General features: G+C 36.9%; 1 protein-coding gene across 1 annotated transcript in view; it reads left to right on the plus strand.

The window, feature by feature from the left end:
- Positions 1 to 22024, plus strand: part of LOC120414097 (frizzled-4) — an 82188-nt gene that overhangs the window by 36924 nt on the left and 23240 nt on the right. The window contains exon 2 of the mRNA XM_039575120.2: positions 8854 to 9047. Within this exon, the coding sequence (XP_039431054.1) occupies positions 8854 to 9047 (194 nt within the window). The remainder of the gene's footprint in view (positions 1 to 8853; positions 9048 to 22024) is intronic.

Below are 22024 nucleotides of genomic sequence, written 5' to 3' on the forward strand. Positions count from 1 at the left end.
AAACTTCGGGGCAATGTACATAATGGTCAACCAAACAACACGTGTTTGTTATTGTTTACATTGCGTGCTCTCGTTTTTGTTTATTCAAGGTCAAACATTAAAACGCGTTTTTCTCGGAACGTCGAAATGGCGGGTGCGACAAGATAGCACGACGACGTCGAAATGCTTACACAGTATTACAGCTATATCAATGAATTCTAAAGTATACTTTTCCCCAAAATTGTATGTCTTTTTCCGTTCTACGTTCTCAAAACACAAAATTTGAAAAAGTTCAAAAGCTTTATACAATGTTTTGTTTTTAAATAGTTTACAATCAACTCTATATGTGTTTTAATTTTTAATTTTAATTGTAACAATAATTATTAGTTTGCCTCCTGATTTTTTGTAGAACTTTTGAGGAAGGAGGGGTCTGAAAAAAAATGTGGATGGCCTAAGATATCTTGAAAACTTATTCTTGCTGCACAGTAAAAAACATTGTGGTAATATTACATCTGAGAATGAGTACATCTTTTATGTCAAAAAAATGTGTTATTTTATTACTGAAAATGTTCAAATTTACCTCTTTTCCTGATTAATGCCACTTTTTCAGTCTAAATTGAGGTAATATTACATCATAAATGAGGTAATACATCTATTAATTCAAGTTTTTTTTTAATTTGATGTATTTTTTTCGCCATTCAAAGATTGCTTACATTTATTGGAATCAACAAAACCAAAAAAAAAAAAATGTTATTCATAAGCTTTGTATCGCAATTTTCATACCTCGAAAAACATTGAAATCAGGCTCGACCCAATAATAGGCCACACAGCATAAAAAATCATGGTAATATTACATCTGGAAAGGGGCTTTTATGTCAGAAAAATGTGTAATTTTATTACTTTTCTGGTGTAATATCACTTTTTAGTCTATATTGAGGCAAAATTACACATGGGAAGCGGTACATCTTTTATGTTAGAAAAAAAGTGTAATTTTACTACTGAAAATGTATAATTTTACCACTTTTCTGGTGTAATGTCACTTTTTCAGTCGAAGATTGATGTTGATGTAGATTTTTTACTATTTTTTTTTCAAAGCAGTGTTTTCAAACAAAGTTTTTGCTTGTCATTCATAGTTTATTTTAATTTGGTCAAGTCAGCCAAATTAAAATAACTTTGATTTAGTATACTCAGTAAAAAAATGTGTAGATTTGGAAGGTGTAGTTTTTGAAGGTTGAAAATTACCTCTTTTAATGATGTAATGTTTCCTCAATTTAGACTGAAAAAGCGACATTATAACAGAAAAGCTGGATAATTACACATTTTCAGAGGTAAAATTACACTTTTTTTCTGACATAAAAGATGTACCCCTTTCCAGATGTAATATTACCATGATTTTTTTCTGTGTAAATAAACATTTAAGTAAAAATGTGCATGGAGATTTAGTACATAATAAATAATATTTTTCGGGATTTCAATTTGAACTCAGGAAAAATGGAGCACATGTGCGTTAAAGGGTTAAAATTGTTAAAAAAAATTAAATCAAGAAAGTATTGAATAGACACCATGCTAAGAAACGATGCGATGATTTCAAAGATTTCATTCCCAGCATGAGATAGCTTGAAAAGGTCAGGAAGCAGTGCAGATCAGAAATGGCTACTCTTTCTAGTTTCATTGAATATTCAGAAAGAGAGAAGAAAAATCAAACTATGGCTACAGCGCTCTGACAACTTTACGCGACCCATTCATCGGCTACAACGGGGGGGAAAACAAACGCGACGATCTTTGGCCCGGAGTCGTCGTTCGACATAATAAAAACCGAACGAAGTTAAACAATGATCCGCCCCGCAGGAGATGGGCCCAGGAAATACGCGCGGTGCAAAACGAGCCGAGATAACACACGAAAGGAATAATTTTCCTATAAATTTATATTTCGTTCGAACGGGGGGCTCCAACAGCGGCGATCTTCACCGTCTCGACGATCGTGACTCCGAGAAGGGGTCCAGGTCGGGCGCAAAACGAAATCAACCGAGCCGGGCGAGCACGATGAGGGGCGTAACCTGTTGATGGCCGTTGTTAGTTCCAGAATAATGACGACCGGCGAGCCCTGTCCGTGGCGTGTCCATCCCAAGAAGAAGTGGCCCGGGGAGAGCTCCTCGTGCATAGGCTAGGCCTCGCCGTTGTAATTAATTTGAACAAGCCATTTCGAAAATCCCGTTTTCGATGGGGTGGGGGACCCCCAATCAGGGAGGGAGGGACCACTCTTGAAGAGAGTTATTGCGCCTTGGCATCGATGGGCTTGTTAACGTCGATCATCGACACCCACACGAAAAGAAGAAAAACGAGGTGGGCACCGCTGGGTTGTTACGTGGATTCGAAAGTGGAGATCCCAAGTATGTTTGCGGTACTAATGATCTGACCGCCGAGTGTGTGTACCACCTTAACATTCCAACGCCCAAGGCTCCAAAAAAGTTGGAACGGTAACTTCAACTCAATGGTTCTCGGGCATAACTCAACCAATCAAGATGATTCTTCTTTTCAGTGATTTGTTAGGATGTCTAGATGATTCTAGAACTTTGCAGAACTTAATTTGATCAAATCTGTAATTTTTGCGATCATAAACATCGTTCCAACTTTTTTTTCCGCGTGTAAAAAAAAAATCGCCAAAAATTCCGCGGAGGCAGTCGTTTTAAAAAAGGTGGAACGATCTTTTTGGTCGCAAAAATTACAGATTTGATCAAATTAAGTTCTGCAAAGTTCTAGAATCATCTAGACATCCTAACAAATCACTGAAAAGAAGAATCATCTTGATTGGTTGAGTTATGCCCGAGAACCATTGAGTTGAAGTTACCGTTCCACCTTTTTTGGGAGGCTTGGGCGTCCGTGTAAGTTGGACATGCGTTGGGCGTTCCAGTGTTAAGAGACCCTTGAGAATCCACCAAACAATCGATCGTTCGCGATCGTCAGTTCGGAATGTAATCACTTTTGACAGTATTTCCCTGTGCTGCGCGGAGGAAAGTCAAGTCGAAAGTGTTAAAATCAACAACCGGGATTATTTCCAGAGTTCCAGAACTTCGAATTCGAGAAGGAAAACATAAAAATAAACCAACCGCGAACCCTGCGGTTGGTGGCTTTGGTGCGGTTAGCTCTGGCAGCCAGGTATGCCGTGTGGAACCTTACGGCAGGAGGGAGAGACCGCTGGAATTGAGAAATGGACAGAACGAAAGAAGTAATCAAGAGGCGATTATAAGCGAAGGCTGGCAGGGAGGAAGAAGACTGCGAGGAAGAACACCTTTTTTTAAAGGTGATGGAGAATAAGATGCAGAACTTGGTGAGGGAACATGGTTGTAGTTGGGAGGAATTGGTGGCATTGGATATTTAAATTTTAAAATATAAATTGAAAATTTACACTGATTGCATTCAGGTTATTCAGAACCTGGCTGTTTGAAATTTATTAAGTTTAACTAAGTAAAAGACGAAAAATTAATAAAATTGTAAAAACATGTAAATATAGCAAAGATAACTGTTTCACGTGAGACTTCAAATCATAATTAGAAATGTATCATTAAATCATATAATCGATTCTCACCGAAAACTGATAGATTAACCACTTCAAAATCAACTTCTGGCAATTTAACTAGGAAAAACAGAATGTATTGAACACATCTGTTACTACAGTAGTGTCTTTGTTTCACAATTTAAAAAAAATTAAACGCTTTGGTAGAAATATCTGACCGAGGTTCAAGGACTATTAGACATGAATTTTAAAAATCGGGGCGACTTTGATAGTCTCAAAACTCATTTTTGTTTCATAAAAATGGCACTTTGTGCCACCAAGACCAACTTTATAGCATTGATAAAAAAAACAAATTACTAAGACACTTGTTCTATTGAAAATCTGATTATGTTTATGAATTTTGTTTCAAAAACACTTAAAACTTAGAAATTAATTCTAATTGTTCTTATTGTAAAATCGTTCAATAGTTCTTTAATCCATTTTTCGGTTCAAACTCATTTTGATTGAGAAAAGCATGACTCTTTGAGAGTATTCAAATAGAAATCCGATTTATCAACGTTTTCATATTGATAGTAGACTACCTAACTTCAAAAACTTTTCAAAATTTGTTGAAAACTATTTCTTTAAGAACATTGCACAATTCTTTAACAAATTCCGTATGATTCCAGACTATCCGATTAAATTTAATTTGTATTTTTCATTTTCCAAAACAATTCTTCAACTCATTGTTTTAATGTCATCCCGGTTTACGGTACAATCGATTTTGAAGAATATTTTTTTCAGCGTTTATTTTTCATTTTCAGTCAATCGGGACACTGAAATTTTCTTTAGATAACATTACTCACATTGTAAAAGCACTTGTTTTATACATTTTTCAATGTCAGGCTTGCTAAACACTAAGAATATTCTTAATGCATGGAACATAAATTTCTACATAGTTTCATTTGTTATTTATCATTAAAATTCAACCAAAACTTACTAAGATATTGTCAGTTGGAAAAATAAGACTTTTTAGCTGACACTGAGAAAAGATCATTTTTAGAAAATAATATAACGTAGACTATATTTTTCCATCAGTGCATTTTCTTTATGGAGTATTTTTTAATTGCAAAAAAAAATGTTTTACGAATGTTTTAACCTAAAAGTCCATAACACTTTTTGAGGAAGCACTTTGTCATATTTTATTATGCATCTGAAAATTTACGCATCAAAAAATACAATACCGGTCCTAAAGTTTAGTACAAAAATGCCAATTTACATCCCCTTAACATGAAAAAACAATCAAAATTATAAAACAATTTTGGAATCGAACTATCTTTAAAAAAGGTATATAAAAAATCTAAATCGAGATTTTCAAACAAAATTATAAGGATTTTTGAGGAACTTGAAAAGGATGATGGAAATAGAAAAGAAAACATTTCCCGCTTTTTATTCTAAGATTTAAGTTTGTTTTGCAATTGTTTTTCGCCAATTTTAAATTGTTGAAAAAGATAATTATTGAAAGTCGACTGTTATCGTGTACAACTGATGTTACACATTTGAAAACGGGTTTTTACAAGGTTGTGAAAATCACTATCGATTTACCTAAAGTAAAAAAAATTAATTAAAAAATATCTCGGTGATTTCAAATAATACAAAACTAAACTTTAGTGAAGCTTCTTGTCTCGATTAGATAATTTTAAAATTGTAAACACTTGATCAACATTTAAAATCGGTCAAATTCAGTATTTCAGCCCATTATATTCCGAATGTTATCATTGATACAGTTGATACATTGATGCAATCAGTTTTTTTGTATTGCAAACTCCTTTTTAAAATCAGGAATTTTATTTTAAATTTTGCCTTCGATTCCTTTAAATACATTTTTGAAAATCGACATAAAATAATTTAAATAACTCATTTTTTGGAGAACTCTTTAAGCTTTCAACAATTGGGTACTAAAGCCCTATGTCAATTTTTATGTACAACGGTAAAAAACACGATTAAAAACCATTTCTGATCACTTTTTTCATTTTATGGATGGATCAACTATGGTCCCCTTGGAACGAGCTGTCAAGTAGGAACTTTTCTGTCAAGAAGGACCGTGAGGTTAATTTTTTCCAGATTGATTTAAAAATCAATTTCAAACTCTTTGTGGTCGTACAAAGGGTCATTGTACTCAGAAAAATAAGCTTTATCGCTGTAAACAATAATTTCAGCAATCAAAGCTTCATTTTAGGACCCAATCGGGTCCTAAAATTAAGCTTAAATTTGTTCACAACGATAAAGCTTATTTTTCTGAGTACAATGACCCTTTGTATGACTGCAAAGGATTTAAAATGAATTTTTAATTCAATTTTTTAAAATTCCGTGGCCCTTCTTGACAGAAAAGTTCCTACTTGACAGCTCGTTCTAAAGGGACCATAGTTGATCCATCGAAAAAATGTTGTCTTGTCAATAATTTTTGTTTGCATCAATATAAAAAAACAGAGATGGTTTTTAATCGTGTTTTTTACCGCCGTACATAAAAATTAACATAGGGCTTATTAGGACCCAATTGATAAACCTTACATGGTGTCAACCCTGGTCCATCCCAACACCCTCGAACCATCAGCTTTGGTGCAAAAAAAGCAGTTTGCAGCAGCATTCAGCACCACACAACTCTTCAAAATATTTGACGCTTGTTGATATTTTAGCAATTTGGCATGCAGTTTAACTTCGGAACGGTGTCCCGGGCCATACTGCTGCGGCGGTGGGTAATCCCTTGCATCATTTTTTTGTGATCCACTTTGTGCCTGATTAAAATCAACGCTGGACCATTTTCGGTGCCGCCGAGATGACTTTTCTCGCACCTCGGATTCGGATCTGATTCGGTGAAGTGAGAAAAATATTTGGATTTTGATAAGCATCTACAGCCGGGGGTTTGATTCGTGATCAAAGCCGAACTCGAGGGAGATCTATTTCAGATTAGGAGACCATTGTAATAGAACTGTATATTGGGAAAGTCATTATTCCCCTAAACTACGCCAAATGATCGACACAATACGGAATGTGTTCGAGGGGCGAGATGGGGCTGAAATGATAAATCATTCGAACAGGTCCGTTGATTTCCAAATTGAGCGTAAGATCTGAGGCCGGCCGCGCCAAGGCCTCGTCGAGTTGTACGCGGGGAGGCCGGAGCGTTGTCAAAAATATAAATGATTAATTTTTCATTCCCGAAAAAGAAGCGAAAAGAGCAAGGCGGTTCGGTTACGAGGTCGGACCTGAGGGGGAATCTGTAATTTCCACTTCACATTCCCGGCTGGATTGGTTCATCGAAGAAGTGATCGGGGAAGCCGCAAAGGGGTGCGCGCTCTGCGCGAAAGAATGAGAATCAGCCGCAGCGATGTTTGGGTGGAGAGTGGTATCTGAAAACAAGAAACACCTTTACTACCAAACTCGACGGAATAAAACAAGGCAAACACAATTTGGATCCCCATTTATCATCGCGTAAATTAAGAAAACACGAGAAAACACGCCGTAATCAGGAGGAGGACGAGCCTCAGCGCACTCCGAAATGGGAAAGGCCGAGTTGGATAGTATCTCAATTTTTTGTTCGATCCTCAAAGCGGTTTAATTACAGCGGAGATCTGCGTGCGTGAGGCAACGCGCGACCTATTTGGTCGCGGCGGACAATTTAGATGTGAACTAGCAGATATGGAGGGAACGCACCTTGTTTGGGAGTTCTCGATTGGGGTGGATGAGGCGTTTCTTGACAGTCGATCGTGGCAGAAATCTTTCAAAACTAGTAGTTTTAGGGAGCCATTACACTACCGCAGACAAACAAACAAACCCGCACTTTTTGACAGTTTGCCGGTTTGGCTTCTTTGTTTGTTTGTAATAAACGTCAGCCTGCATACATTTAGCCTTGTTTGCGAGTTTGGCAAACTTTCAAACACGAAAAAGTGCGAGTTTGTTTGCGGTATTGTAATTGCTCCTTTACTAAACTCTATCAGTCAGAGGTGGAAAAGTTTCGCATCGCGAGGCAATCAAAACACGATTTTCTTCAAAAGTCTCAATTTATAGCTGAGTAGTTCACCACGGTCTTCATTGAAAAAGATCATTGAATAATCTCATTAGATTTTTTTAGGGTGAGAACAGTTCACTTTTGAGTGAACCATCATTCGTTATTCACGTGAACAAAGTTCACGAACGATTCTCAACGATGATCGCGAAACAATTTCTTTTACGATGAAGTATAAACTTTTCACTGGTGAGAGTCTACCCTAGCCAAACATCGATCTTCCCCGTTGTTCAGGGCTGACACTCCATCGCTGATATCGGCGATACACTCCGACAGCAGCAGCGACTTGATGAGCTGAAACGAGCCGCGCCGCCAACGGGTTCTCGGATATCGCTGCTGCTGCTGCTGCTCGTCGGTGAAAATGACTGACATGTTTGTCCCACCACCAACAACCGGGCCCTGTCTCAAGTGGTTCCGAGCGGCCTGGTATTTATCATTTCGAGAGCTGTCAAAGATGACAAATTGGACTGCGCGCTCGCTGGGTTGATAAAGCTGGGCCGAGTCCGAATTGACGCCGTTAGGTTATTGATATGGGACGTGAAGATTGGACCGATTGTGGCGGGGTGTCGTTCGTGGATTGGACATTATTTCGGGATATTGATCGTACTCCATATTCATGAAGGTAACAAGTTACGTCCCCCTTTCAAACTGGGACCAGTGGGATCGAGGTGTACCGGTTCTTGATCATCACGTCCGACACTGATTTACGCGCGTAGCAAGAAAATTAATTTAATCGCTCAACGATTTATGGCCAGGCCCCCACCGAGTACCGACAAGTACAACGCGACTCGCAGGGGGAGGACTAAGACTAATCGGCCGATTCAAGAGGTGTCCGTATGGAACGCTCAGCTATCGCTTGGGTGCGGGCTGCTTTATTCTAAACTAAAACAAGGCGGAAATGAGCTGAGAATGAAAACGATAGATTATCCAATAAATTAGAGCCGCGTTCGCCGCCGAACCCAGTTGGATGCCATCAGCAGGTTCCTAAATAGAGCGCGCGCGCGATCAGGGATCGTGTGTTGATGGATGAAATTAATTAGGAACTATTAAGATCGGAAACGGACGCATTCCGAGTGAGACGTAAATATTTGAAGCGTTTTTTCGTTACCGCTACTTTGTAAAACAGGTTGGGGGCGGCTCGTAAATCTACCACCACTCGAAGCGGATCACTAATCGACTTATCTCGGCCGAACCTAATTAAGCGCAGACGGTTTCGACGCAGCTATCTTATCAGCGAACAACTGCTTTTAGCTGATGTTTGAGTACAATTGTGCGACTAAACTAATTATGTCTTGTTATTTCTGTGTATTTTTTTCAGGTGGGCGATCCTCTGCTTGCGGTGGAGCAAATCCGTGCGTCGACTGTTGAACACCGAGCTGAACGGTGATCCGCACGCGGAAAAGTCGGAATCGTCGTACAACACGCTGTTTCAGCTGGCGGCTTGGGGACTGCCGGCGCTGCAAACCGTTGTGGTGTTGGTAGTACGGCTAGTGGACGCCGATGAGCTGTTTGGTAAGTCCCGTAGAATACTTGAACAATAACCACAGACTTATGTCTAAACGGTCTAAGTTGATGTTTACTACCATCTAGCCTCATAAAATCAGTACGATCAGTTCTGTGACAACTCGTTGATCTCTTAGGACTCAAATTGATTCTAGTTCACCCCAAAACTAATCCGCGTGTACAAAGCAACTCAATCATCCTCTCTGTTCGTTGAACTGTAACGGGTACACCACTTTAATTGCTTAGGTGGCAAAACAGCGGCACATTACACGTTGTTGGTACACACCGTACAGAAGAGCCCGTTTTATGTTGCTTAGCCTCACGAAGCGACGACGACTTGCCCGATCTAATAAAACCGCTCCTCCGCATCGTCCGCGCGCCCGCCAGTTGCTATAAATCACGGTGTGATAAGTGAACTCTCCACCGCGGCTTGAGTCAATATCTGCACGCGGCCACAGCCGTAAGATCTCTGTGTTTACGTATGCTGCCTAAGAAGTCTCAACGGCAGGTTCCAGCGGACCGCCAAAGTCGCGCGGCTGCATAAATAGTTCAACCCCCGTGTTCATTTTTAGGAGCCGGGTAACCTGCGTCTTGGGGGCCCGGCGAGAGGGACATTAAAAACGACATTTATTTAAAACTAACCGGTGTGTGTGTGTGTGTTTGGCCGGGCTTCGGAGTACACGTAGAAAGTCCGGTGCATGGCATCGCCTCAAATAAGGCAGACGCGCACGGAAATTTAATGAGCTGCCGGTTGACGACGGAACATGCTGCTGGTGCTGCCTTTTTTCGGGGATTTCGGAGTTCTCAAACGAGCGAGGTGCATTTCTTTGGTAAACATACATATTCAACGCGAGGGGCTTCAACGAAAAAAAAAAGCGAAATAAAACGAGACCCCAGGTATTTGACATGCTAGTTAAGCCTGCACGGGAAAGGTGCTGAAGATAAGTGAGCGTGTTTCCAAATGTTTGTCATTTGTTTGAAGAATGATAAAAAGAGTTTTCGGGTGCCGGGTGCGTTTACTGCCGAGTTTACTTTGGGAGTACCAATGGCCAAACAGCGGTGCATTATGCCTGATTTACTTGGTTTAGCGAGCAAGAAATGTTTAAAAATGCTCAATTCATTAAAAAAAACTTGAAAAGCACTGAAATTGTCAATCTAATTTTGTATGAAATTGTTATTTTTTCGGTTTTAGTAAATTAAAAAAAAATGTTTTAAACGATTGCTTGAACTGTTTTTTAGATAATTTTATTCGAACGTTATGTTTTTGCCTTCCTCACCTTACTGAGGAAAGGCTATGAAATCACTCGAAAAAGGTATTCAAAAGACCTTTTTAACGAGATTTTCATTTTGATTTGATTTAATGGGGTAACCAACAGGGCCACAAGGATGACCTATGTAGCTGTTGCCTAGAATTACAGTGGCTCAGACTTAAAAGAAGCATCTTCAAATTACTGCCGTATGAAGGGCCAAAAGGGGGTGGTTGGACGCGAACAAGCAAAATCACTCACGGTGTCCTCAGGGGAAGAGAATCTCCTTCCGACAGTAACCTCCAATAATTCCGAAAAAAGTCTGACAAAGCTAAAAAACAGAACTCGCACCCTGTTGGGGGCCTAAAAGGGCGTGGCAGACAGCTGGAAACTGACAGAAGTCAATAAGTGCAGTAATTAGACAATCCTTAAGAATTGTTCAATTAATACACTATTTTCCCCTTGCGACGTAGTTCTGGTCTTCCACTATCCACATCCAGTCTCCGCTACTACAGCATACTGTCCACTGCCCTGATGCTCCCTCCCCAATCCCCGGCTTTGATTCTAACTACTGATGAAAAGGAAAATCATAGATGAGAAAAGGTCAATGCGGATGGAGAGCAAATCGAGCTCAGTATCCCCTCACAAAGACTGGTAGTAAGTGTGAAAAAGACAGTGAAAAATATGAAGAAAGGCAGAAAAATGAAAAGATAGTATGTCAATGCGGATGGATCGATGATCCCCTCACAATGACAAGAAGAGACAGATGATAGGGAGAGCAAAAGAAGAACAGAAAATCAAGAATAAGAAATAGTCAATGCAGATGAATAGCAAACTAAACTCAATATTACTTAAATACTTTAAATACTTTAAATACTTTAAATACTTTAAATACTTTAAATACTTTAAATACTTTAAATACTTTAAATACTTTAAATACTTTAAATACTTTAAATACTTTAAATACTTTAAATACTTTAAATACTTTAAATACTTTAAATACTTTAAATACTTTAAATACTTTAAATACTGTAAATATTTTAAATATTTTAATTTCTTTAAATACTTTAAATACTTTAAATACTTTAAATACTTTAAATACTTTTATTACTTTTGATACTTCAAAAACTTTAACTAGTATTTAAACGAAGCTAGTCCGTCCCATATGTAATTTCGTCAATTTTGAGGTAATGATGCAGTTTGGTTCGAAATCATGTAAACTATCAGAAAACCCAATAAAATGTAACACATTGTTCTATAAAACCGAAGAAAATTCACTTTTTCGTATAATGCTAACACGTAGCCTTATGGGCGGGACAAATTTGACATGCGTTTTTCTCGGCTTGTTGTTTTTCAAAAGACCTTTTTAACGAGATAAAGCTAAATTGAAGATCTGACAACCCTATCAAAAGTTATACGCGCTTAAGTGTTATTTATGCACTTTTTTAAAGACCGGATCTCATATATATCGATGAAAACGTTGTCCGGATCTATCATGTGACCTGTCGTTGGATAGGTAATCAAAAGACCTTGCCAACGAGTTCAAAAGATTGAAGATCTAACAATTCTATCAAAAGTTATACGCACTTAAGTGATATTTATGCACTTTTTTAAAGACCGGATCTCATATATATCGATGAAAACGTTGTCCGGATCTATCATGCGACCTGTCGTTGGATAGGTAATCAAAAGACCTTTCCAACGAGTTCAAAAGATTGACAGCCCTAGCAAAAGTTATAAGCACATAAGTGACCTGAATTATGAAGATCTGCCTACCCATTCTGATGATATGAATAATTAATTGAGTTGATAGAACACTGAAAGGTCCGCCCTTTTGTATCTATTTTGGATAGCTTTACCCTCTAAATGTGAGGAAGGCACCAACCACCTAAGGGTGGATTAAGTAACGTTTTTTTAAACATTTGTTCACTGTTTTAGAAAATAATAATGATGGCAGCGAGAAAAATAGTTGGAAAAGCTAAATGCTATATTTTCTTTTCAGGGGTTACATAAATGTAAATCGACGAAAATGTCTGGGTTCGATCCCAGAAGTTCCCTGGGGCATTTTTCGAGACGAGATTTGTCTGATCACGCCTTTCGTCAGACGGGGAAGTAAATGTTGGCAACGGTCTAACCTAGAGGTTAGGTCGTTAGCTCAGTCCAGGGGTAGGAGTCGTCTCCCTGGGTCCAACCTCGGTGGAGTCGCTGGTAAGCAGTTGGACTAACAATCCAATGGTCGTCAGTTCGAATCCCAGGCTGGATGGAAGCTAAGGTGTAAAAAGAGGTTTGCAGTACAACCAAACTTTCGGACACCTAGTTTCAAGTTGGAATCTCGCAATCAAGAACGCCAAGGCAATGATATAGAGCAAATAATTTGTTTTTTTTTTTTTTAATAAACAAGAGGAAACAAAAACAACAAAAAACCCACCCACCCCAAGTCAGTCCCGTTCACCAGCACCTAATCAATCAACTGTTGACAAATCACAAATACGCGACCGCGATGTTTGCGCGCCGTCGTCAGAAAGGCTTTTTATCAAAGCCGACGCGCGTTGCGCGTTTGTCGCCGTCACTCAGCGTAAAATAGTAACAACCCGCCTAAAGTCGAACGTGCTGCTGCGGCACTAATTAAACAGTAGTGCAAATGGTGAGGGGGAGGGGGAGAGTGCACCTCCTTCCCCCCCAAACCACACCACGGTCACCTGAGCTGATAACAGAAATATGTGCTGTGTTGTTTCTTATCAGTTTGAACTAGGGTTTGAATGAATATCAACACCTTTTCCCGTGGTGGCACAAATCGGCAGGCAGGTATGTGCACGAGGTTGAAGCTGTTTGCTCTCGGTGGCTTCCAGGTCTTGCCTCATTCCGGACGGGGGAGAAGAAAAATACAAAATAGCAAATGCGCGCGATAAAAAATAACGGCAATAACATGCAGCAATTGCGATAACACGTGAATCCACTACTGGTTGTTTTATGACCTCTTGGCGCGATATCTAGCCTTATATGCGCCATTTGGATAAACCATTCCCAGGGGGGAACGCAACTTCAGCGCAAACCCGGCCAACAGCCAACAATCAAATAGGGGATTAGCAATTTATGGCCCCGGGACAAAGTTGCAGTTGTTTGTATTTTGCCCTGGCCGACCACCTTCCCCAAGTTATCAATGAATGATATCAATTTCCAAACGTTTATTGACCTCCGAAATTCAGCCACCCCGTGCTGACCCCAGGATTCTTTGACGAACCGTCCATCCATCAATCCAATGTCCAGTAATCAATTAAAGTCACAATCTAACGGCTGCTCGTATCTTAATTGATCGGTCACATCCGGTGAGCGATACGTCACCCAATGGCCGTTTGAGCGCATATATATACTCAAAAGTCAAATGTGGCCCGCCGCACTTCAATCTATCATGGTCACTCTTGCGATGTCAATTGAGCGTTGATTGAGCAGCGCGAGTTAACCTTATCAACACTCGAGGCAGAGAGCAAAAGTTATGCAAACTCTGTTTAGAGATACATTTAGAATGACGGTTTCGTGCTAAGAGAAGTTGGATAGTTTTGTTGTAATTTGGCATTCTTTATTTTAGGGGAACAGCATGTAATTCCATCGGGTACCAATTGTTGGGATATGAGCACTTTTATGTTCAATTACAGCTTCTTTACACTTGTAGCACCAACGGGATAAAAACTTACGCTAAGCACCAAGGCACAGTGTTCGGAATGGCAAAATTAAGTGGAATAAATTGATAACTCCTTAATTTGACGTCCTAGCCAAATGGTGTCTTAGGAAAAGTTGTTGTACTTGATAAGGGCTATCTTTTGAAGTTATTGACATACAGGGTGACGACTTCCCAGGGTGTCAATCTAACTTTGTTGGATGACGTTGTAGGGCTTTGGTGTCTTCAGCAAAGTTGTAGAGGAGACGATTTCATGAAAGTTTGTCGCAGGCGCCAAATTTGTAGCTCTTAATCTACTCAAGATATACGCCATTTTTGCAAAAATGGTCCAAAAATGCAATTTTTTGGTGATAACTCAAAATGTTAGCATTTTAGTGGTCTACTTTGTTCTGAAGAGTTAATTATGACATAAAAAAACACATCTTTGCCAGAGACAGCAAAATGTTTTGAGCCTTTACTGAGGAGTTATAACAATTTTTAAGTGATTTTGAGCATAGTTTCAAGTTGATATGTTTTCAAAATTGCGCATTTTGGCGCAAAACCGAACAATGCTCCTGAAAGTACACACTTTCAACTACATTTCCTGAAAATATCTCCATGTCTATCGGTGTTAATTTATAGATATCTCAATATGAATTTGACGGTTTTTCATCAATTTATTTATAGTTTTTACGCGGAATCTAATTGAAAACGTGGTAATATTCGATAATTTGAAGGGTAAATTGATCGATTTTTATGGAAAATATGTTGTTTATGCTTAAAATTATGACAGACATTCTAAAATAATGAATAAAAACATGTTTAGCCCAAAAATAATGTAAGTTCAAATTTTAAATATTTTTTCGTATTTAAAATTAGGTATTTCGTTCTATATTTGGCCACTTTAGAAAGATTGTCCTGTTGTTATTAATAGATAATGTATTTTCCATAAAAATCGATCAATTTACCCTTCAAATTACCGATTATTACCACGTTTTCAATTAGATTTCGCGTAAAAACTATACATAAATTGATGAAAAACCGTCAAATTCAAATTGGGATATCTAAAAATAGACACCGATAGACATGGAGATATTTTCAGGAAATGTAGTTGAAAGTGTGTACCTGGGTGCTGAAAAGACAGAATGCGTAACGTGATTTCCGAATGATCCCTACTGCTCTTCACAAATACAACTGCACTACAGCTGTAAACATAAACATGTTCAAGCTCAAGCGTGACATATTTTTTGCTGCTGAAGTGACTTGTTTTGAAACATTTTGGATCTATTGATTTTACAGTTTTCGCTGAAAAAAATAAGTGCTTTGCGCTTTTTTTGTTCGTAGACTAAATGATGAGCGTCCAAAACAGTCAATCTTAGTTTTCCACGTGACGAACATTTGCTTCAGAAGTGGGTGGAATTTTATGAATCTAAAGAGCAACCGAATGGAAAATCCGTGACTTTGTATCATAGAAGCGCAGTGATAATATCGGAGTAAGTTTGTTCAATATTATTTAGCTGGTGCCATTCATAGCTATTGATAATTCGTCGCTAACATTTCAAAAAACCTCATAAATATAGGTTTTGCGTGAGACATAGCGCTTATTTAAATGTAAGCGACAAATTATGCCAATCTCGATTCCAACCCTCTTCTAAAAATTTGATGACTTCGAATACCTCAAAAGCTCGACGCCCTCGACTTTTTTATTCCTGAAAAAATAAATCATAGATCGATTACAATACTTGCCACTTCTTGGTATCATTTTTCAAACAGTAAATTGGTTCCGCTTTGACAGTTCTAAATTAACCGCTTTGCGGACAACTATTCTGCACCCAGGTGTGTACTATCAACTTGAAAATAGGCTCAAAATCACTTAAAATTGTTATAACTCCTCAGTAAAGGCTCAAAACATTTTGCTGTCTTGGGCAAAGATGTGTATTTTTATGTCATAATTAACTCTTCAGAACAAAGTAGGCCGCTAAAATGCTAACATTTTGAGAGTGCATTTTGGGACCATTTCTGTAAAAATGGCGTTTATCTTGAGTATATTAAGAGCTACAAATTTGGCGCCTGGGACAAACTTTCATGAAATCGTCTCCTCTACAATTTTGCTGAAGACACCAAAGCCCTTCAACGTCATCCAACAAAGTTAGATTTTGGTTGACACCCTGGGAAGTCGTCACCCTGTATGTCAATAACTTCAAAAGATAGCCCTTATCAAGTACAACAACTTTTCCTAAGACACCATTTAGCTAGGACGTCAAATTAAGGAGTTATCAATTTATTCCACTTAATTTTGCCATTCCGAACACTGTGCAAGGGGGTCAAAAAAGTTGGAAATGCAACTTCAACCAGCTGTATCTCGACGAAAACTCAACCGATTTGGATGATTCTGGTTGCTTTCGATCCCGAAGGATGTCAAGATTCATCTCCAATAAGGTAGATCCAAAACAGATGCATCTACCATAAGTTGCAATAAAAAAGGTTTTTCTAACTTTTTTTTACAGGGGAGATAAATTCGGCTGAAGTTGCATTTCCAACTTTTTTGAAACAGTTGGGGCTACAAGTGTTAAAAGCCTTTTCATCTGAAATCAATTTGTATTTCAGACAAATCTAAACCATCCATTTAAAAACTTAATGTTACGATAGTGTCATCAGGTGACGCAATTTCCATTTAAATATTCCCAAATGTGACATTCTCATATGAATTTCCGTACTCTACACAGTAAAACATAGTTGATTGAAAGATTTTGTAGAAAAAAATGAGTAATTTTACATCAGAAACTGGTGAAATTTTTATCAGTTTCTGTTGATTTCACTTTTTTACACATTTTAAAGCAGGTAAAAATACTCAAAATGCGTAAAATTCAACCATTAAATTAATGTCGGATCTTAAATTTATTTGAAAGTCCATTCAAACGAGCCATTTATATCGAAGACTTGGTAACCATATTTTATGTAATTCATGTAAGATATATTTTAAATTGGATTTCTAAAAAAATGATTAATATAGGGTTCAGATCTATGAGATTCGCCAGCCAAGTTGTTGAAATCAGTCCTTTTTTATTTTGCCAGAATCTTTAAAAATTAAAGAAAATGTACTTTTGGTTATATGTTTGTGTCCATAGTATTTCCCCATGATCTCAATCAAACTCAAGAAGCTCACCCTCTTCCAGAAGGGCATCATCTCTCCACACAGGCTGCACAGAATTCCGTTTGAATTCTAGCCGCCTTCAACCGCAACGCGCGCACTGTTTATTTATTATTCGGGGCAATTTATTGTTTGATTTTGTTTGGATAATTAATTTATTCGTTGCTCTGTGCGTGCTGCGAACATTTTTCTCGGACCGACGCGCGAACAAACATGAATTTATGAATTTAGACGAGAGAAAAAAAGCAAACCAAAACCACACACCTTCCGCTTGCGTGATTTTGGGCCACGGGCGGGATTCCGGATCTTGGCCAGAATTGACCAGAGAGAACCATAAATTAACCGTGAAATAAATTACTTCAAATTTGTAACACATACGTTCGACCGTGACCACATGGGTGAAGGGAATGTTTTTTTTTTTGCAAAATCTTACTCAAAACGAAAATCTATTTTTCAAAACTCAATTTAGATAAGAAAGAAGCAGGAGCAAAGTAACAAATAAAACATAACTTTTTGAGAAATAAGATATAGAAGATAACAGAGCCAACACTATAAAAAACACAATAATCACGATTAGAGTTAACAACCTTAACCGTTTTCAAAGTTTCGTCTGCACTAGTTCAGACTGGTTTGCGCTGAAAATGCGCACCTTGACCAGCAAAATGCCCATGTTTAGCGAGGCCAATTGGCACCTTCCTACCTCCTAAACCGGGCTCGGGATAGGTTTACGATTTTTCGCGCATGAGGAAATTAATCACTCAATTAGACAGAGGAAAAATAAACCATTTCCGCGCGCGCTCGTGAAGATTTGAGAAAACCCATGCAGCCAAACGAAGACGCAAAGAAATCCGGATAATTGATTCCAAACAAACTCACTAAGTTGATAATGCATGGAAAACAAAAATCCGGCGATGGCGAGGTTTTCAAACCGGGTGATGATGGAAAAGAAGCACACACACAGTAATGTATTGTTACGCGTATACGCCTTATTGGTTTGGAAAACATGAAAAGTGTATGTGATTTCACATTTGAAGACAATTATCGTAATGCTCGTTAATGCATGTAGGGGAGGATATTGTGGGGCTTCACTCCAATGAGTTTGGAAAAATAGTGGCGTAATAGATCTCCGGCATCAATAGGTTATATGTTTTGTACCATAAAATGGGCAAAACATACATAATAACATTGTAAATTGTATTTTTTTCAAATAGCAACTTTCGACAATTAATAGCTCTTCAATTAACAATTAACAATTAATAGCTCTTCATTCCCGAGCAGGGGTAAATAACACGAGAATACCAAATTTTGGTATTACTTGGGCAAATAACAGGGACCAAAATGTGCCCTTGGTTGCCCAGTAATAGATGGTAAAATACCATTAAATCATACCAAGGGCACAACAATACCAAACCATGTTATTCCAAGGATAAAATAATACCACAAAATAAACATTTCAATACCAAGTTGAGGTCTTATGGATTTTTGAACATTGCTTGAATACCAAAACATGGTTTTATTTTTAGGTATTCCCGCGCCCTTAGAAAATCAGATTTTGGTATTCCTGTGGTCTTCCACATACATGATTTTGGTATGATTTAATGGTATTTTACTATATATTACTGGGCAACCAAGAGCACATTTTGTTCGCTGGTATTTGCACAAGTAATACCAATTTTTTTGTATTTTCATACCATTTTTAGTGCAGCAGTTGCAGTTAGTAAAAAAACGGAAATGATCCATATGCAACAGCCAAATCTACTCACCTGATGATTCCATGTTGTTCTTAGTGATATTTAGGGTTAGTGAAATTTCACGATTTCGCGGACAGCGTGAAATCCGCGAAATTTGGCTTTTTCCGCGAAATCCCGTGAAATTTTATGTTTGTATGAAAATGTAACGATTTTTCATAAAATAACTTATCAAACTCAAAAAGGAATAAAAATAATGTCATGAACTATTGTAGAATTAAGCGAGTGAATACCCTGGTTTTATTACTAATATAAGGTTAATGATTTTTGACGGTTTCGTAGACGGCGTGAAATTCGTTAAATTTATTAATTTTCTCGAATCATTGAATGCAAATATGGGCAAAAAAAAAATGTTGAAATAACAAGCCATAGTTTCAACATTTGCATGGAAAAAGGGTTTTAAAATGCATTTTACACTAGTTCAGTAGTTTTGCAATCATTAGTTTTCAAAAAAAATTTAGCAAAAAAAAAAACATTTTGCGATAACAAACATCGAAAATTTTCAAAAATTCGAAAGATTTTTAAATCAACCCAAACATTCTTAAAATGATCCCAAACATTCTAAAAATGGAATGAAAAACGCAGGGGAATGAATTTAAAATTTATTTTAGCTGATCCATTGAAATGTTTAAGTTTTTCGAAAAAATATTTTTTTGTCCCCTGATTTTTCGGGCCAACTTCGAAGGGATGGGGAGGGGGGGGGGAAGACAAAAACTTTTAATAAAATTTGTACTAGCCTAACAACTTAATAAATATTTCACCCAAAAAGAAAAGAAATTTTATTAGTTTTCAATTAAAAAGCTTGATTATATATGTGTGTCAAGTTGATATGAACCATTTGAAGAAATGTTGAGATTTTTTAGTTTTTTAGAAACTAGCAAAATTTAGTAATATTTTCATTCGCTGTACTAAAAATTTTAGTGCTATTTTATTTGAAAGGTATAGTTTTGAAAGAAATTAAAAAAATCAAGGTTTGTTTTATTCAAAATAAATTAAGAGTATTTTTTTATTTTTGGAATCATATTTTAAAAACATAACCATTTTTTTTTGGGCCTGTTAAATTTTAACGATATTTGTTTATTTGGGTAGATGATTCCCTTGAAAGTTAAAAAATACTCCTTTTTTGTTTTCTCTTCTCATTTAGAATAAAAATTAAGATTTTGTTAAAAATTATATTATTTTTTCAAAATGTTTATAAATTTAGTTTTTGAAAAATGAGCTAAAACCCTTAAAAAATATGTTTAATGGGCTAAATGACGCAGAAAATTCTATTTATTTTACTCATTTTGACTGAACAAATCTAGCTTTGATATGAAATTCAATAAAATTTAAAATGATATAACAGAAGCAAATTAGCGAAAACATTTGAGCTTTGTTAGTCGAATATTAAAAGAGCAGTTCAGTAAATGAGAATACGCGTGCCCTACTCATTTTGTTTCAAAAAATATATAGAGCCCATCCAATAACCAGAAGGATTTTGTTTTTAATTGGAAGAATTTTTTGGTCGCATTCAAATTTAGTAAATTTTTTTTTTACATAATAATACATAATGAAGCATAAAAAGTAGTTTCTGTGATTTAAACATAGGATTTTCAGAGTTATTTTAACATTTTTCAAGTTCCGCGAAATTTGCGTGAAATTTGGTGTTTTGAAATTGAGGTCCCCGTGAAATTTGCAATTTTCGAGCGTGAAAAATCACTAAGCCTAGATATTCTTCACCGCATCGAATGCATTTGTCATTGATGAACGGCCTGTGCTTGAAGTTCTTGAAGATTCTGAAAAAAAACAAGATTGAAAAATAAGTATTACTAAAATGAAACTGAATTGAAATTCAATAAAATTCAATAATCTGTCGATTAACTTGTTTTACAAAGTGTTTGGTTGTCCAGACTTAGAGAAATTTCAACGTTTTAAAAAAAAATCTTATTGAGTATATAAAAAAAACTGAAAATCGGCTTTAACATTTTTGGGTTTCAAATCATTTTAGCGCAAAATTAATAAACTCGTCAAAATTAAAAAAAAAATCCCATAGTTTCAGAGGAATTCAATGAAAACTTTCAATACCAAAATAACTAAAATGTGACATCGAATTTTTTTCACAATTTCAAGTCAATTCTTTAGGGGGTATATCAAAAATGTTTAAAATCAAGTTTGAAATTTCCGGTTTTCAATGAAAGTATTCGCTTTGAGATATCATTTTAGCGCAAAATTAATTATTTTGTCAAAATTGGGCAAAATTTTCCCATAGTTCCAGAGGAATTTGATAAAAAAACTTTAATACTAAAATAATGACAAAATGTGCCACCTTGACTTAGAAAATTTTCCATAATTTCAAGTCATTTCTTCAGGGGGTATATCAAAAATGTTTAAAATCAAGTTTGAAATTTCCGGTTTTCAATGAAAGCATTCGCTTTGAGACATCATTTTAGCGCAAAATTAATTATTTTGTCAAAATTGGTCAAAATTTTCCCATAGTTCCAGAGGAATTTGATAAAATACTGTAATACCACAAGAATACCAAAATGTGGTGTTCGACCATTGACAAATTCTGCAATTTCGCAATATCAAAACAATACCTTAAATTGGTATGATAGCACATTTTGCTCTTGCATAATCCTTAAGACTAATTTTAGAGGGTCCCAGAGAAAGGTATTATTACGCATTTCCCTTGTTATTTACCCATGCTCGGGATTCTGTGACCAAATCAGGCATTTTGCATCAACAAAATTTCCATACAATTTTAGCACTTGTCCATACAAAAATAGAATATAAAATTTTTGTTTTTTTTTTCAAAGTTAAAATTGCCCCAAAAAATCGAGGATCAAAATTAATGTTTCTATTTTGCATAGGCACATTTTTTTCGGGTATATATATTTTTTCTGCATAGTTAGATGTTTGAAAGCCATTGATGGTAAAACAAATTATTTATTTGCCCAAACCCCGCCTAGCAGAAACCTTCAGACAAATAGGTTCAAATGCAAACAAAAACTAAAAGGAGAGCTCAGTTCTATTTGTATTCATTGCAAATGCACTGCACTAGAGCCGCAGTCCAACCGACTGTGTGGTCCACCCCGATCACATCAAAGCCGCTTTCCATCGCGGAGTTCCTCCCAATTAGACATTGCAAATTCACCTCGTTCACCATCAAAGACCGCCTCCGATTGAAAAAGTAGATGCATCGACGA

Source organism: Culex pipiens, chromosome 2, assembly GCF_016801865.2.
Source record: "Culex pipiens pallens isolate TS chromosome 2, TS_CPP_V2, whole genome shotgun sequence".
Taxonomy (NCBI): domain Eukaryota; kingdom Metazoa; phylum Arthropoda; class Insecta; order Diptera; family Culicidae; genus Culex; species Culex pipiens.